Genomic DNA, 18,830 nt, shown 5'->3' with positions numbered 1-18,830 from the left:
TCTCCATGGAGGACCAGGTGAGTTTGAAACCAGTTCAGCCTAAAACCAGGTCACATTACACTTAACCATCCCCTGACAGCACTTGATATTGACTAATTCAATGAAAATGGGTATATATACGCAACGTTTGAAAGTCAGTACTATTATTAACCATATTGTTCATATTGTTTTGTGTCTTCTGTTCAATGATATGTGATATACCTCCTCTATCCTGTATGTCTGTAGCTGGCTAAGGGCTTGAAGCTGGCCCTGGACACGTCGTTTGTGCCCAACACTGGGTAAGCTGATCACTCACTGATCAATCTTTACCTCCCCGCCTAATCTTTAGTAGTGCACATGAACATGAAGGATTTAGAAATAATCACAGCACCAGTATAGATGTAATACGGCCCATAATGTCACATGAAGCCTGACACCCTCTCTACTTTAATCTGGCCCCTTCCTCTCTGTCTGCAGTAAGAAGAGTGCCAAGCTGAAGACTGGCTACAAGCGCGACTTCATCAACTTGGGCTGTGACCTGGACTTTGACATGGCCAGCCCCACGGTCCACGCTGCTGCTGTGCTGGGCTACGAGGGCTGGCTGGCCGGGTACCAGATGGCCTTCGACACAGCCAAGTCTAAACTGGCCCAGAACAACTTTGCCTTGGGATACAAGGCTGGGGACTTCCAGCTCCACACCAACGTGTGAGTACCACAACTCCTAACCCTAACCTTCATTTCTACCCCTAACCACTACCCCTGACCCTAACTACTACCCCTAACCACTACCCCCAACCCTGACTATAACCTAACCACTATCCCCAAACCTGACCCTAACTACTACCCCTAACCCACTATCCCCAACCTTGACCCTAACTACTACCCCTAACCACTATCCCCAAACCTGACCCTAACTACTACCCCTAACCACTACCCCCAACCCTGACTATAACCTAACCACTATCCCCAACCCTGACCCTAACTACTACCCCTAACCACTATCCCCAACCCTGACCCTAACTACTACCCCTAACCACTATCCCCAACCCTGACCCTAACCTAACCACTACCCCCAACCCTGACCCTAACTACTACCCCTAACCACTATCCCCAACCCTGACCCTAACTACTACCCCTAACCACTATCCCCAACCCTGACCCTAACCTAACCACTACCCCCAACCCTGACCCTAACTACTACCCCTAACCACTACCCCCAACCCTGACCCTAACTACTACCCCTAACCACTATCCCCAACACTGACTCTAACCTAACCACTATCCCCAAACCTGACCCTAACTACTACCCCTAACCACTATCCCCAACCCTGACCCTAACTACTACCCCTAACCACTATCCCCAACCCTGACCCTAACTACTACCCCTAACCACTACCCCCAAACCTGACCCTAACTACTACCCCTAACCACTATCCCCAAGCCTGACTATAACCTAACCACTATCCCCAACCCTGACTCTAACCTAACCACTATCCCCAACCCTGACTCTAACCTAACCACTACCCCCAACCCTGACCCTAACTACTACCCCTAACCACTATCCCCAACCCTGACTCTAACCTAACCACTATCCCCAACCCTGACTCTAACCTAACCACTATCCCCAACCCTGACTCTAACCTAACCACTATCCCCAACACTGACTCTAACCTAACCACTATCCCCAACCCTGACCCTAACTACTACCCCTAACCACTATCCCCAACACTGACTCTAACCTAACCACTATCCCCAACACTGACTCTAACCTAACCACTATCCCCTAACCCTGACTCTAACCTAACCACTATCCCCAACACTGACTCTAACCTAACCAATATCCCCAACACTAACTCTAACCTAACCACTATCCCCAACACTGACTCTAACCTAACCACTATCCCCAACCCTGACCCTAACTACTACCCCTAACCACTATCCCCAACCCTGACCCTAACTACTACCCCTAACCACTATCCCCAACCCTGACTCTAACCTAACCACTATCCCCAACCCTGACCCTAACTACTACCCCTAACCACTACCCCCAACCCTGACCCTAACTACTACCCCTAACCACTATCCCCAACCCTGACTCTAACCTAACCACTATCCCCAACCCTGACTCTAACCTAACCACTATCCCCAACACTGACTCTAACCTAACCACTACCCCCAACCCTGACCCTAACTACCCCTAACCACTATCCCCAACCCTGACTCTAACCTAACCACTATTCCCAACCCTGACCCTAACTACTACCCCTAACCACTATCCCCAACCCTGACCCTAACTACTACCCCTAACCACTATCCCCAACCCTGACCCTAACTACTACCCCTAACCACTATCCCCAACACTGACTCTAACCTAACCACTATCCCCAACCCTGACCCTAACTACTACCCCTAACCACTATCCCCAACCCTGACTATAACCTAACCACTATCCCCAACCCTGACCCTAACTACTACCCCTAACCACTATCCCCAACACTGACTCTAACCTAACCACTACCCCCAACCCTGACCCTAACTAATACCCCTAACCACTATCCCCAACACTGACTCTAACCTAACCACTATCCCCAACACTGACTCTAACCTAACCACTATCCCCAACACTGACTCTAACCTAACCACTATCCTCAACCCTGACTGTAACCTAACCACTATCCCCAACCCTGACTCTAACCTAACCACTATCCCCAACCCTGACTCTAACCTAACCACTATCCCCAACCCTGACTCTAACCTAACCACTATCCCCAACCCTGACTCTAACCTAACCACTATCCCCAACACTGACTCTAACCTAACCACTATCCCCAACCCTGACTGTAACCTAACCACTATCCCCAACCCTGACTCTAACCTAACCACTATCCCCAACACTGACTCTAACCTAACCACTATCCCCCCTGACTCTAACCTAACCACTATCCCCAACCCTGACTAACCTAACCACTATCCCCAACCCTGACTGTAACCTAACCACTATCCCAACCCTGACTCTAACCTAACCACTATCCCCCTAACCCTAACCCTAACCTAACACTATCCCCAACCCTGACCCTAACCTAACCACTATCCCCCAACCCTGACTCTAACCTAACCACTATCCCCAACCCTGACTCTAACCTAACCACTATCCCCAACCCTGACTCTAACCTAACCACTATCCCCAACCCCTGACTCTAACCTAACCACTATCCCCAACCCTGACTCTAACCTAACCACTATCCCCAACCCTGACTCTAACCTAACCACTATCCCCAACCCTGACTCTAAACCTAACCACTATCCCAACCCTGACTCTAACCTAACCACTATCCCCAACCCTGACTCTAACCTAACCACTATCCCCAACCCAGACTCTAATCCTAACCACTATCCCAACCCTGACCTCTAACCTAACCACTATCCCCAACCCTGACTCTAACCTAACCACTATCCCCAACCCTGACTCTAACCCTAACCACTATCCCAACCCCGACTGTAACCTAACCACTATCCCCAACACTGACTCTAACCTAACCACTATCCCCAACCCTGACTCTAACCTAACCACTATCCCCAACCCTGACTCTAACCTAACCACTATCCCCAACCCTGACTCTAACCCTAACCACTATCCCCCAACCCTGACTCTAACCTAACCACTATCCCCACCCTGACTTAACCTAACCACTATCCCCAACCCCGACTGTAACCTAACCACTATCCCCAACCCTGACTCTAAACCTAACCACTATCCCCAACCCTGACTCTAACCTAACCACTATCCCCAACCCTGACTCTAACCTAACCACTATCCCCAACCCTGACTCTAACCTAACCACTATCCCCAACCCTGACTCTAACCTAACCACTATCCCAACCCTGACTCTAACCTAACCACTATCCCCAACCCTGACTCTAACCTAACCACTATCCCCAACCCTGACTCTAACCTAACCACTATCCCCAACCCTGACTCAACCTAACCACTATCCCCAACCCTGACTCTAACCTAACCACTCTCCCCAACCCTGACTCTAACCTAACCACTATCCCCAACCTGACTCTACCTAACCACTATCCCCAACCCTGACTCTAACCTAACCACTATCCCCAACCCTGACTCTAACCTAACCACTATCCCCAACCCTGACTCTAACCTAACCACTATCCCCAACCCTGACTCTAACCTAACCACTATCCCCAACCCTGACTCTAACCTAACCCACTATCCCCAACCCTGACTCTAACCTAACCACTATCCCCAACCCTGACTCTAACCTAACCACTATCCCCAACCCTGACTGTAACCTAACCACTATCCCCAACCCTGACTGTAACCTAACCACTATCCCCAACCCTGACTCTAACCTAACCACTATCCCCAACCCTGACTCTAACCTAACCACTATCCCCAACCCTGACTCTAACCCTAACCACTATCCCCAACCCTGACTCTAACCTAACCACTATCCCCAACCCTGACTCTAACCTAACCACTATCCCCAACCCTGACTGTAACCTAACCACTATCCCCAACCCTGACTGTAACCTAACCACTATCCCCAACCCTGACTGTAACCTAACCACTATCCCCAACCCTGACTCTACCTAACCACTATCCCCAACCCTGACTCTAACCTAACCACTATCCCCAACCCTGACTCTACCTAACCCTATCCCCAACCCTGACTCTAACCTAACCACTATCCAACCCTGACTGTAACCTAACCACTATCCCCAACCCTGACTCTAACCTAACCACTATCCCCAACCCTGACTCTAACCTAACCACTATCCCCAACCCTGACTCTAACCTAACCACTATCCCCAACCCTGACTCTAACCTAACCACTATCCCCAACCCTGACTCTAACCTAACCACTATCCCCAACCCTGACTCTAACCTAACCACTATCCCCAACCCTGACTCTAACCTAACCACTATCCCCAACCCTGACTCCAACCTAACCACTATCCCCAACCCTGACTCCAACCTAACCACTATCCCCAACCCTGACTCCAACCTAACCACTATCCCCAACCCTGACTCTAACCTAACCACTATCCCCAACCCTGACTCTAACCTAACCACTATCCCCAACCCTGACTCTAACCTAACCACTATCCCCAACCCTGACTCTAACCTAACCACTATCCCCAACCCTGACTCTAACCTAACCACTATCCCCAACCCTGACTCCAACCTAACCCACTATCCCCAACCCTGACTCTAACCTAACCACTATCCCCAACCCTGACTCTAACCTAACCACTATCCCCAACCCTGACTCTAACCTAACCACTATCCCAACCCTGACTCTAACCTAACCACTATCCCCAACCCTGACTCTAACCTAACCACTATCCCCAACCCTGACTCTAACCTAACCACTATCCCCAACCCTGACTCTAACCTAACCACTATCCCCAACCCTGACTCTAACCTAACCACTATCCCCAACCCTGACTCTAACCTAACCACTATCCCCAACCCTGACTCTAACCTAACCACTGACCAGCAGAGGTTGCTTTCTCCATGCGTTTCATTATTTCTATTACTTCTGTGTTACATTTGCCAACTGATCAGTCATGATCCACCAGAAGTTGATTTAAAAGCTATGTAGCACCGTACTGAATAAGCCCATGATGTTTTGTCCTCTCAGGAACGATGGTACAGAGTTTGGCGGCTCCATCTACCAGAAGGTGAACTGCCACCTGGAAACAGCCATCAACCTGGCCTGGACGGCCGGCAGCAACAACACACGCTTCGGCATCGGAGCCAAATACCAGCTGGACAAGGACGCTTCCCTGTCTGTGAGTACCACAACCACACAGAACCACATACCTGTCCATAATGCCAGGACTAGAACCACACAACCAGCCAAATGCGTGCTTTTCTCACCTCTGTGTCTGTCTGTCTCCCCCTGCAGGCCAAAGTCAATAACGCCAGTCTAATTGGAGTCGGCTACACACAGGCCCTCCGGCCAGGTAACTCAAATCACCTTAACCTTTACCTGTATCTACCAGATGCCGAGCTACATCTGTCTATATCTACAAACCTTGACTATTAGTACCAGAGGAGTTGGGTAGAAGAAAGGAATAGGTTATGTCTACTATATAGACTGAACAAAAATATAAACGCAACATGTAAAGTGTTGGTCCCATGTTTCATGAGCTGAAATAAAATATCCCAGAAATGTTCCATATGCACAAAAAGCTTATTTCTCTGAAAAGTTGTGCACAACTTTGTTTACATCCATGTTAGTGAGCCAAAATAATCTATCCACCTGACAGGTGTGGCATATCAATAATATGATTAAACAGCACGATCATTACACAGGTGCACCTTGTGCTGGGGAACATAAAAGGCCACTCGAAAATGTGCAGTTTTTTCACACGACACAATGTCACAGATGTCTCAAGTTTTGAGGGAGAGTGCAGTTGGCATGCTGACTGCAGTAATGTCCACCAGAGCTGTTGCCAGAAAATGTAATGTTAATTTTTCTATCATAAGCCGCCTCCAACGTCCTTTTCGAGAATTTGGTAGTACGTCCAACCGGCCTCACAACTGCAGACCATTTGATGGCGTCGTGTGGGTGAGCGGTTTGCTGATGTCAACGTTGTAAACAGAGTGCCGCATGGTGGCAGTGGGGTTATGGTATTGGCAGGCATAAGCTACAGACAATGAACACAATTGCATTTTATTGAATGCATAGAGATACCGTGACGAGATGCTGAGGCCCATTGTCGTGCCATTCACCCACCACCACCATCTCATGTTTCAGCACAGTGGCGACCTGTCATTCAGGGCAGGTGGGGCAGAGTCCCACCAGTTTGTTTGTTTGTTGCCTGTTTTGCATGTTATTTTGGTATTAATACGTGTCACATATCAGTTTGCAAACAATGTAAAAAAACTAAAATCTTTGAGTTAATGAAGCCACATACAAACATGGTCCCTTTTTTGCTTTCTTGAGTAAGGCAGCTCCAAAATGCTGGTGTTTCAGCCTAGCTCAGTGCTTTCTGTGGTGTTGGCGCTGCCAGCGGAAAATACGGAGCGTAGGGGTTGGTAATGTTCTCTAGTTGCGCCGTGATTTGCTCAGTGTTCTGTTACTAATGGGGACACTACATCACCGCAAAATCTATGGGGAGAGCTCGGAAATTCAAGCCCCTTGGGTGCTACCATAGAGTTACATTCACCTAATGCCTTTTTTGCACTATTGGTTAGAGCCTGTAAGTAAGCATTTCACTGTTGTATTCGGCGCATGTGACAAATAAACTTTGATTTGAAGTGCTCAAGGTCATTAGCCACAGATAAAATGATGTCAAATCACGTTATATCTACCGTAGCTTTGATTGTACTGATCATGTCAACATCATACTTTCAAAATCTTAGCTAGCAAGCTAGACAAGCAGTCATCACCATGAATCACGTTGACAATCTACTGGCAAATCCTTTTCAATCTTTGTCATATGAAGAGAAATTACAGATAAAATGTATCGGTGCTCATCGCCAATTGGACATAAACATTACACAACAAGTTGGAAATCACAAATTCACCAATGAGTGGTTTTGAAGGAATCAGTGGCTAACTGCAAGCATTTCAAAGCAACTCTAGCCTGCTATTCAGTGGAGTGGGTGTGTGGTCCTGGGTTTAAGGGTTTCTTTTCCAAGCTTAAAAGGATAACTATTCACATGCCATGGGCCAGAAAAGGTTGAATAAATTGGCCATGCTGTCAATCCAGCATGACTTCTGCTGCCTTCAAAACAACTGGGAAATCTCAGACTTCAGTGAGTTCAAGACAACTGGGAACTTGAAAAAAAACTAGCTCTGACTGGGAAAATGTGTTTGTATGGTCATCCAACTCAGAATTCCAAGTCGGGAACTCGGGCCTCTTTCTAGAGCTCCGACCTGATGATCACTGACGTCATGATTCGACCTTGTTTTTTTCCCAGTTCCCAGTTGTCTTGAAAGCACTATTAATCCAGAGAATGCCAGACTTTGATGAAAAAGTTTTATGATAAAATCTGCCCACAAGGATCGCCACGCCACCTTCCTGTTCAAGTGAGCACAGCACAACAAGGTGAGACCAAAAATGTATTGTATGCTGCTGCATACATTTCGGGGCTCCCGAGTGGCGCAGCGGTCTAAGGCACTGCATCTCAGTGCTGGAGGCATCATTACAGACCCTGGTTCAATTCCAGGCTGTTTCACAACCGGCCGTGATTGGAAATCCCATAGGGCAGCGCACAATTGGCCCAGCATCGTCCGGGTTAAGGTTTTCCCAGGGTAGGCTGTCATTGTAAATAAGAATTTGTAGCCTATAGCCTGTTTTAGAGAAATGTAGTCATCTAATATTGTAAGAGCTTTCATTGTCTGCTTATATGCCCCCTTTATTTATCCTTTGGTTCTGACTTTGTGCACAGGAATAATACTGTAAGAATGGCCCATGTTCGAATTCTGTCGCTGTACATTTCAAAAGTCCTGAACAAATAGTTATATTGACTACGTCCGTCTTAATCGAAATGACGGATTGTCTCTTATCCGCTCGTCGTCCCCTTATGCCATAGTTTGTACATCTCAATTGTCAGTAGTAACCATATTTTTAAGCAAGTCAGCCATATCAGCTATTCTTTTTTAAAGGCAGTAAATGAGGCTGAATGAACTGTTTCGCTGCCAGACCAGGCTCCGCTGATAGGCAGGTGTAGCAGTGGTAAGGATTCACCACATGGTGCTGAAAAGAAAGCTCTGCTGTTGGGAAAGCGTTATGTAGGCCCTAACAGTCTGTGGGCAACGTTATAGTGCAATTCATGTATTGCATCTAAGATTCTTTTTTTGAGTTTGCCCCAAGATGTACATGTTAAAATCGCCACTGTTTCAGCATGATAATGCAAGGCCCCATGTCGCATGGATCTGTACACAGTTCCTGGAAGCTGAAAATGTCCCAGTTCTTCCATGGCCTTCATACTCACTAGACATGTCACCCATTGAGCAGGCTTTGGATGCTCTGGATCGAAATGTACGACAGCGAGTTCCAGTTCCCACCAATATCCAGCAACTTCTCACAGCTATTGAAAAAGAGTGGGACAACATTCCACAGGCCAACTCTATGTGAAGGAGATGGGTCACACTGCATGTAGCAAATCATGGTCACGCCAGATACTGATTGGTTTTCTGATCCACCCCCCTAATCTATTTTAAATATATCTGTGATCCACAGATGCACATCTGTATTCCCAGTCATGTGAAATCCATAGATTAGGGCCTAATGAATTTGTTTCAATTGACTGATTTCCTTGTATGAACTGTAACTTAGTAAAATCTTTGAAATGGCATATTGCGTTTATATTTTTGTTCAGTATATATGAAAGGAGTAGTACTTTCTGTGTTAAGACTGGTGTCTCTCTCTCTAGGAGTGAAGCTGACTCTCTCAGCTCTGATCGATGCGAAAAACTTCAATGCAGGCGGTCACAAGGTTGGCATGGGCTTTGAGCTGGAGGCATAAGGATGGAGGGAAGAGGAGAAGGGGATGAGAGAAGAGAAGGACACCTGACACATCTCCACCTCTGTATGCCACACACACACCTCCTGAGTCTTTTGGCCATAACCCTCTGAGACCTCCAGTACTGTTGAGAACCCTGTTGTTTTTTTGGTTCACCATCTCTCTGTATCATCTCCTTAGCAATACCAGTACGTAAAGAAACATCACAAACCCTTTCATCAGATAGTATACTACTTATGACTACTTCATATAGGGCTCTGGTCCAAAGTGGTGTAATATATGGAGAATATGGTCACAAGTCAACCTTGTGTTCTACTTCCTCCCTAAAAGCAGACATTTCTCATTTTCTTTGTGAGATGGGATCGTAAGCACCTTTTTAGTAGGGTTTTATTGTGTGGTATAATTTCACTTTGCCTGAGATCATGTATTTAATTTACTTTTGACTTGAATGAGATTGACAGTAGACTTTGTCTATGTGTGGTACATTCTATTGAGTCTATCAAAGCCAGCAGGGAGTTTATTTGAAGGAACAACTTATTTTTACATTTCATGATGTTCCCCTGTCCCAGACATATGTAGACCTTTACAGGCCTTTCTGTGGGCGGATGATCACTTTCAGTGACACATAAACAGGGACACAATGATACGAGCATACTGGAATAAAATGGGTACCGGTAGTTTAGAACTCTATTAAAAATAGGCGACTGGTTGATTTCCTTTTTCCAAATTCTCTTCTTGTGGTTCAGAGTTTTGAGAAGACATAGAGGCATGTGTGGGTATTTTCCAAACCTCTTTGTCATGTTTCTTTGTTGTCTTTTCATCTATCTACCACATTATGTAATGTTGTGTCTGTGCTGTGCTTGGAAGAGGGAAGGCTGTTGATAGTTGAAACCTCAAACTGACTTTAAGGAATAAAGAAGATTGTCAAGCACTTTGAGTGTCCTGTATTCACAATTATTACGTATCTTTGTTTAAAGTCATGGTAGTAATACCATCATATGTCGAGCACTCTTATTGATCTGTGGTGGTTGACGTTTAATTCAACAAGATACACGTACTTACACATAATAATAGACCGCAGTTAAATCAAGTAAAATACAGAAAAATAAAACAACCAATTAATATACTGCAATAAATGTTGAAATATCAATTATTTAAAAATGTTAACAATTAAAAATAAGTATATACACAAAAAGAGGATATTCTGCATCAGCCTTAGTAATGTACATAGAGATCCAGCATAAGGCATCATAAAATGTACAGTTTCAAACCAAAAAATCCCCAAAAGCCCAGTTCTAACTGTTATAGTATCCAGAGTTCTCCCCAGGATTGGTTAATAAGGTTGTGCTGCCGGGGAGGCCCGGAGGGGGCAGTGATTTGGGTTTTTTAACACCTGTAACTGCCATTTCCTGCAATCTAGACCCAAAAATTGCCCTATATGATAACAAATAAAGTAAAAATATATATGTTTTTACATAGTGGCACAGCAAGTCCACAATGGGGCGCAGCGCCTCTTTTACATTATTTGGGGAGAACCGTGAGAATGGTAATTGAATATAAAAGCTACAGCTAAAACTTTGGTCAGAGAATATTTTGTGGCAAGCATAAAAAACCATATTTGAAAGATTAGGAATCATCACCAGGGGCCAGACCAGACTTTTTTAGAACCAGTACCACCAGGACTTTAGTCAAGAGAACAACCAGTGGGATTACTGGTTTTGATTGGACCAGGCCACTGGTTTAAAAACAGCTATGCCAGTGGTCAACATCATTTTCCTCATTCAAACCTACACCCTTTAGAGCAGGATTAAAGATAACTCCAATACACCAGAGTATAAATTACAGCGGTGTTGCACATGTTAATGTCGGCACGCCAATGAGCCTGGAAAATATAAATGTTGACTCAATCCATTATTTTTGGGGCACCCCCAAGAGTCAATGTTAACTTGTGCAATGCAATCTGTTGCAGTAAGTCTTCTCCACCACACAGCGGCAGCAGAGGACCACAGCAGGGGGTCTGGAATGGCACGGCTCTTCTGTTTGACATCAGTTTGAGACAGAATCGTCCCTTAACCTCAGGTCTAACTCCAATCCTTAACATGACAATTAGGGGGGGTGACATATCTGACCCTGTATCAGTAACTAGGGGAAACCCCTGCCTCCTCCGAGGGAACCAGTAGAGTCAGGAAAGATCAGAGGAAAGGTCCTGTCCTTCACTCAGCCACGTCCACTCTCTCAGCAACTAGGAGACAAAGACAGCCAGAGAGGGTTGTATGTTATTATAACCCTGTGTGTGTGTGTGTGTGTGTGTGTGTGTGTGTGTGTGTGTGTGTGTGTGTGTGTGTGTGTGTGTGTGTGTGTGTGTGTGTGTGTGTACCTGCATATCGCTTTCAGACTCCTGGATGGTCTCCTGTATCAGACTCTGTAGTCGACTCTCAAACGTCCTGCTCTCCTCGATCACCAACAGAGACTCATCCCTGAAACACACACACATGCAAGCAGTCTCAGACACACTTCAAATACACACATTATTAACACACAAAACACCAACTCACTACAGAGCAGAGAAGAGCACACCATCATAAACACATCCATCTGTCTGTCTGTCTGCCTGCGTGTCTGCCTGCGTGTCTGTCTGCCTGCGTGTCTGTCTGTCTGTCTGCCTGCCTGCAGGAGGTGTGTGTATGTGAGTAGGTGTACTCACAGCTGCTGTAGGCTGGGTCTGGGGGTCAGTAGAGGGGGAACAGAGGAGGAAGAGCGTCCCCCATCCACAGGACTCCCACTCACCGGGCTGCGCACCTTACTCTGAATAACAACCAAGGATACACACTGATCAGGAGTGTGTGTGTATGTGTGTCCCCGTGTTTCTGTATGCATTTGTGTGTGCACTTACACAGGCTACTTTCAGCAGGTTCCATAGTTCCCTCTGCCGTCTCTCCTGTAGATTCATCAGGACCTGTTCACTCTCAGCCATCCTCTGTACCACGCCCTCTACACGGGGTAGCAGCTCCATTACACGCTGACGACACACCACCGTCTTACTGCAACACAAACACACACACTCGTCGTACTGCAGGGAGAGTGAAAACGCAAATGTGTGTATATGGAACGGCACCTGAGGTGTGTGTAGACTAGTGTGTGTGTGTGTGTGTGTGCATGGACACCTGAGGTGTGTGTAGACTAGTGTGTGTGTATGGACACCTGAGGTGTGTGTAGACTAGTGTGTGTGTGTGTGTGCATGGACACCTGAGGTGTGTGTAGACTAGTGTGTGTGTATGGACACCTGAGGTGTGTGTAGACTAGTGTGTGTGTGTGCGCATGGACACCTGAGGTGTGTGTAGACTAGTGTGTGTGTGTGTGTGTGTGTGCATGGACACCTGAGGTGTGTGTAGACTAGTGTGTGTGTGTGCATGGACACCTGAGGTGTGTGTAGACGTGTGTGTGTGTGTGTGTGTGTGTGTGTGTGTGTGTGTGTGTGTGTGTGTGTGTGTGTGTGTGTGTGTGTGTGTGTGTGTGTGTGCGTGTGTGTGTGTGTGTGTGTGTGTGCATGGACACCTGAGGTGTGTGTAGACTAGTGTGTGTGTGTGTGTGTGTGTGTGTGTGTGTGTGTGTGTGTGTGTGTGTGTGTGTGTGCATGGACACCTGAGGTGTGTGTAGACTAGTGTGTGTGTGTGTGTGCATGGACACCTGAGGTGTGTGTAGAAGTCTTTGAGTTTCCTCTCGTAGAACTGGACTGCCTGGACCACCAGACGTACTACCTCTTGACTGTCCCCCCCACACCTCTGGTCTGGAGAGAGGGAGGGGAGGGAGGGAAGAGAGAGAGGGCGAGGATAGAAACAGAGACAGACGGGGGGAGGGAGAGGGGAGAGAGAGAGGGCGGAGATAGAAACAGAGACAGACGGGGGGGAGAGGGGAGAGAGAGAGAGGGTGGAGATAGAAACAGAGACAGACGGGAGGGAGAGGGGAGAGAGAGAGGGCGGAGATAGAAACAGAGACAGACGGGGGGGAGAGGGGAGAGAGAGAGGGCGGAGATAGAAACAGAGACAGACGGGGGAGGGAGAGGGGAGAGAGAGAGGGCGGAGATAGAAACAGAGACAGACGGGGGGGAGAGGGGAGAGAGAGAGGGCGGAGATAGAAACAGAGACAGACGGGGGGGAGAGGGGAGAGAGAGGGCGGGGATAGAAACAGAGACAGACGGGGGGAGGGAGAGGGGAGAGAGAGAGAGGGCGGAGATAGAAACAGAGACAGACGGGGGGGAGAGGGGAGAGAGAGAGGGCGGAGATAGAAACAGAGACAGACGGGGGGGAGAGGGGAGAGAGAGAGGGTGGAGATAGAAACAGAGACAGATGGGGGGAGAGGGGAGAGAGAGAGGGCGGAGATAGAAACAGAGACAGACGGGGGAGGGAGAGGGGAGAGAGAGAGAGGGTGGAGATAGAAACAGAGACAGACGGGAGGGAGAGGGGAGAGAGAGAGAGGGTGGAGATAGAAACAGAGACAGACGGGGGAGGGAGAGGGGAGAGAGAGGGCGGGGATAGAAACAGAGACAGACGGGGGGAGGGAGAGGGGAGAGAGAGAGAGGGCGGAGATAGAAACAGAGACAGATGGGGGGAGAGGGGAGAGAGAGAGGGCGGAGATAGAAACAGAGACAGACGGGGGAGGGAGAGGGGAGAGAGAGAGGGCGGAGATAGAAACAGAGACAGACGGAGGGGAGGGAGAGGGGAGAGAGAGAGGGCGGAGATAGAAACAGAGACAGACGGGGGAGGGAGAGGGGAGAGAGAGAGGGCGGAGATAGAAACAGAGACAGACGGGGGAGGGAGAGGGGAGAGAGAGAGGGCGGAGATAGAAACAGAGACAGACGGGGGGGGGGGGGGGGGGAGAGAGAGAGAGGGTGGAGATAGAAACAGAGACAGCCGGGGGAGGGAGAGGGGAGAGGGAGAGGGGAGAGAGAGAGGGCGGAGATAGAAACAGAGACAGACAGGGGAGGGAGAGGGGAGAGAGAGAGGGCGGAGATAGAAACAGAGACAGACGGGGGAGGGAGAGGGGAGAGAGAGAGAGAGGGTGGAGATAGAAACAGAGACAGCCGGGGGAGGGAGAGGGGAGAGGGAGAGGGGAGAGAGAGAGGGCGGAGATAGAAACAGAGACAGACAGGGGAGGGAGAGGGGAGAGAGAGAGGGGAGAGAGAGAGGGCGGAGATAGAAACAGAGACAGACAGGGGAGGGAGAGGGGAGAGGGAGAGGGGAGAGAGAGAGGGCGGAGATAGAAACAGAGACAGACAGGGGAGGGAGAGGGGAGCGAGGAAGTTTTCCAGTCTATAATGACATGTTCTCAGAATCACAAGTAGACAGCAGAAGTCTCTACTGTGATGGTAAATGGTGATGAATGGAGAAGTGGTAAACCAACCTCTGGGTTTCTCTTTCAGCTTACGGAACAACTCCATGGCCTTCCCCTCACTGTGGCCGAAAGAGGAGAGAGGAGAGAGGGAGCAGTTCATGTTTTATCTCACTAACGGCCAGGCATCAGCTGCCAGGGGGAAACTGGATAGATGCATTTCTAGATCTTGTTCTGGATTAAAGACTGGTCTGTTGAGATGTTTCTGTCTGTCTCTTACAGTGTGTCCAGGGCCTCTCCACTCCTCCACGGTTGTCTCTGGAGGTCCACGATGTCTGTCTGGAGGAGCATCATCTCCTCATCCAGCTCTGTCACCCTCTCTGCCTGCAACACAAACACATTTACACACACACACACACACACAAACAAAACACAAACACACAGGTAGGAAGGCAGGCAATCAAACTTACCTGGCCACAGCTGACTGCAGTCTGCTCCATCTCCCTCCACACACCCAGCAGCTTTTCAGAGGCTAGAGACAGAACACCTTACATTACACTAGTCTAGTACTATAGTGTGGAATATACACTGAGTGTATTAAACATTAGGAACACCTTCCTAATATTGAGTTGCACCCCCTTTTGCCCTCAGAACAGCCTCCATTCGTCAGGGCATGGACTCTACAAGGTGTCGAAAGCATTCCATAGGGATGCTGGCCCATTTTGGCACACATACACAATCCATGTCTTAATTGTCTCAATAATTTAAAATCCTGTAGACATTTACTGCAGTCAATGACCAAAAGCATTATGTTATACTTCAGTCTTCTGTGATGCACACTACCATTCAAAAGTTTGGGGTCACTTGTCCTCTTGCTCAGTTTCACCACTCCTCTTTCTATTCTGGTTAGAGCCAGTTTGCGCTGTTTTGTGAAGGGAGTAGTACACAGCGTTGTACGAGATCTTCAGTTTCTTGGCAATTACTCATATGGAATAGCCTTCATTTCTCAGAACAAGAATAGACTGATGAGTTTCAGAAGAAAGGTCTTTGTTTCTGGCCATTTTGAACCTGTAATTGAACCCACAAATGCTGATGCTCCAGATACTCAACTAGTCTAAAGAAGGCCAGTTGTATTGCTTCTTTAATCAGGACAACAGTTTTCAGCTGTGCTAAAGTAATTGCAAAAGTTTTTTATAATGATCTATTAGCATTTTAAAATGATAAACTTGGATTAGCTAACACAACGTGCCATTGGAACACAGGAGTGATGGTTGCTGATAATGGTATTCTGTACACCTATGTAGATATTTCATTAAAAATCAGCCGTTTCCAGCTACAATAGTCATTTACAACATTAACAATGTCTACACTCTATCTGATCAATTTGATGTTTTTTTAATGGACAATGGTTTTTCTTCAAAAACAAGGACATTTCTAAGTGACCCCAAACTTTTGCTCGGTAGTGTATATAAAGTGTAATATTGGGATGCAAACTCAAAATGTAATACATTTCAACTCTCTATCTGACATGGTACAGGTGTCTTCTTTTTTAAAGCCCATAACCATGTGTGTGAGGTGTATACGGTTGTTTCATAGTAGATTTTATTAAGACGACAAAGAATCAATCTGTGTGACCCTGATTTATCCCAGAGCAGTAAAAGGTTAACCTGTCTCCTCCCCATCATCTACACTGAATTAAGTGGATTTAACAGGTAAGATATCATAACTTTCACCTGGATTCACCTGCTCACTCTATGTCGTGGAAAGAACAGGTGTTCCTAATATTTTGTACATTTAGTGAATAGTCAATATATATCCAACCTATCCATGCTGAGCTGCAGTCTGGGGCAGTCATAAACATATACTATGACTGTTGTCTAGTCCTGATATATTCCAGTTGTGACCCCTGTACAGTACAGTACCTATGTATCCAGTAGCATACCTATCCCTGTAGCTCTCTGCTCCTGGTATTTGTCCATGTCTATGTGCAGGCTGGTAGAGAAGAAGTCTAGTTTGGCCGTCAGCCTCTGGTTCATAGACACCATCTCATTCTTCTGCTTAGACAGGGAGCTGTTGTGTCTCAGCAAACTCATGCTGATAGAGAGAGAGAGAGAGAGAGAGAGAGAGAGAGAGAGAGAAATAAAGAGAGAGAGAGAGAGTTTTGGGACTATTCCATGACTTTCATTGTACTGGGTAAGCTAAATCAACATCTCATTAAGTATTTGACATTTGACTCCCCGGATAGAATAAGTGTGTTTTGAATCTTACAGAGCAGCTTTCTGTCCCTGCTGTAACCTCTGCCAGTCCTCCTTCAGGGTGCGGATGGTGTCCCAGGCCTGGCCCCAGGTCCTCCTCAGAGGACTGTAGGACAACACGTGCTTAGGATCCGTCTCTGAGAGGGAGTTAGAAAAAGAAAGAGACAGAGAGAGAAAGAAAGAGAGAGAGAAAGAGAGAGTTCCAGTGTATAACAGAATCCTCACATATTCACATGTAGAAAGTAGAGACAGTTGTGAGAGATGGCCACTTTTCATTGATATTTTTCACTTTTCTTAGCATTAGTGTGCGGGTATACTCACGGACAAAACGTATGTTCTCTGGCATTGTGCGGGGGGTGAACTGGGGCTCGTAGGTGCAGGAGGAACGGTCAAACAGAAACACCAGAGGAAGGTCTGTCCTCCTCCCGTCTATCTCCTGAGAGAGAGAGAGAGAGAGAGAGAGAGAGAGAGAGAGATAGATAGTAAAGACTTCTTATTAGCCTTTACATCTTGACTGCTCTGTCCGACATGCTATATGAAAGACATTTTGATTGGATTATAGATTATGTATCAACATCAGATAGATTACAGTGTAGTCGATGGCACACTGCCCCGCCTCTCCCTGTGGCTCCAGGGCTAGTCCCGCCTCCAACAGTAGCTCTTGATTGGCTGGAGGGATGTTGGTGTCAGACCCGATTCGCTGCTGCAGATCAGCCACGCTCTCATTGGCTGAGACAGAGTAGGTGAAGATCTTAGCAGACACCATGTTCAATACGTGAACCAGCTAGCGAGAGAGAGAGTTAGAGAGAAAATGAACAAAATCCAATCCTTCCATTACAACCCAGTGTCTTGCCAACCAGGGATCCTGTGAGAGAGATTTGTAATTGAATTAAAGAGAGAGAAAGTGTGTGTGTAGTGTACCTTCAGCTCCAGTATAGTCTCTAGCTGAGAGAAGCAGTCTGAGGAAGTAGTCTGGGGGTCTGCCTTGCCTCTCTCCTGGGGAGACCACCTCAGCATCAGCTGCAGCCAGCTCTCTAGACGGCCCAACAACAGACTACAGCACACACAATGAGGAATAATTCACCCAAATGATCAAATTACTTATCTTATGTCTTAATAAATTGAAGGTACTTTATAGGCGAGTTTAAATGGCCCCAGGTGGTGGTGTAGTGACTCACGTGTTCAGGTTGTTGGGCTGGGGCAGGTGTTTAGAGAAGCGCACCTCCCCTGTCAGGTCCTCATAAACCACAATGTCATGATCCTGCTTCAACTTCAACTTACTATGCCTGAGAGAAGGAATGAGACAGAGAGAAAGAGAGATGAGGGGGAGGAGAACAGATCATTAGTATTTTTCTATTTCAATTGCTTAGATTGATAACAATAACTTAGATATACATTCACATGCTTGCACACATACAAACACACGCACACACGCACACACATGCATGCACACACATAGGGAATGCAAGCTTGGCCATGCCAGTCTTGTCAACGCTGGCCTCAGAGGCCCACATGGGCAGTACACACACATTTCCCCTCATTCTTTAGGTATTTGATAGCATGTTGAAATATAATCATATTACAGTATAACTTGAGTCTGGAGTGAGATCTATCATAACCAAACATCCCACCCTTTAGGAATAACATTCAACAGGTTTATTATTGTAGCTCAAGGTTGAACACAGCAGGATGAAGCAACAATGGGTCTGTGTTTCTAACAAGGGAAAGGACAAGAGGTTTAGCTGGAGGATGTGTGTGTGTGTG

At 47.0% G+C, this 18,830-nt stretch overlaps 1 protein-coding gene and 1 pseudogene across 2 annotated transcripts in view; one reads left to right on the top strand and one right to left on the bottom strand.

The window, feature by feature from the left end:
• The window catches only part of LOC115200287 (voltage-dependent anion-selective channel protein 2-like), a 20,603-nt pseudogene extending 10,189 nt beyond the window's left edge, over positions 1-10,414 (top strand).
• Positions 10,415-10,497: 83 nt separating this feature from the next.
• Positions 10,498-18,830, bottom strand: part of ikbkb (inhibitor of nuclear factor kappa B kinase subunit beta) — a 30,948-nt gene continuing 22,615 nt past the window's right edge. For both annotated transcript variants that reach the window (XM_029763235.1, XM_029763234.1), the window contains exons 9-22: positions 18,245-18,352; positions 17,988-18,120; positions 17,656-17,850; positions 17,388-17,502; positions 17,080-17,203; positions 16,754-16,905; positions 15,282-15,343; positions 15,092-15,195; positions 14,884-14,933; positions 13,171-13,270; positions 12,377-12,524; positions 12,188-12,288; positions 11,861-11,960; positions 10,498-11,725 (exon numbers count right to left, since the gene is read on the bottom strand). In XM_029763235.1, the coding sequence (XP_029619095.1) occupies positions 11,666-11,725; positions 11,861-11,960; positions 12,188-12,288; positions 12,377-12,524; positions 13,171-13,270; positions 14,884-14,933; positions 15,092-15,195; positions 15,282-15,343; positions 16,754-16,905; positions 17,080-17,203; positions 17,388-17,502; positions 17,656-17,850; positions 17,988-18,120; positions 18,245-18,352 (1,552 nt within the window). In that variant the 3' untranslated portion in view covers positions 10,498-11,665. The remainder of the gene's footprint in view (positions 11,726-11,860; positions 11,961-12,187; positions 12,289-12,376; positions 12,525-13,170; positions 13,271-14,883; positions 14,934-15,091; positions 15,196-15,281; positions 15,344-16,753; positions 16,906-17,079; positions 17,204-17,387; positions 17,503-17,655; positions 17,851-17,987; positions 18,121-18,244; positions 18,353-18,830) is intronic.

Source organism: Salmo trutta, chromosome 9 (genome assembly GCF_901001165.1).
Source record: "Salmo trutta chromosome 9, fSalTru1.1, whole genome shotgun sequence".
In the NCBI taxonomy this organism is placed as follows: Eukaryota; Metazoa; Chordata; class Actinopteri; order Salmoniformes; family Salmonidae; genus Salmo; species Salmo trutta.
This window is presented reverse-complemented; position numbering and strand designations above follow the sequence as displayed.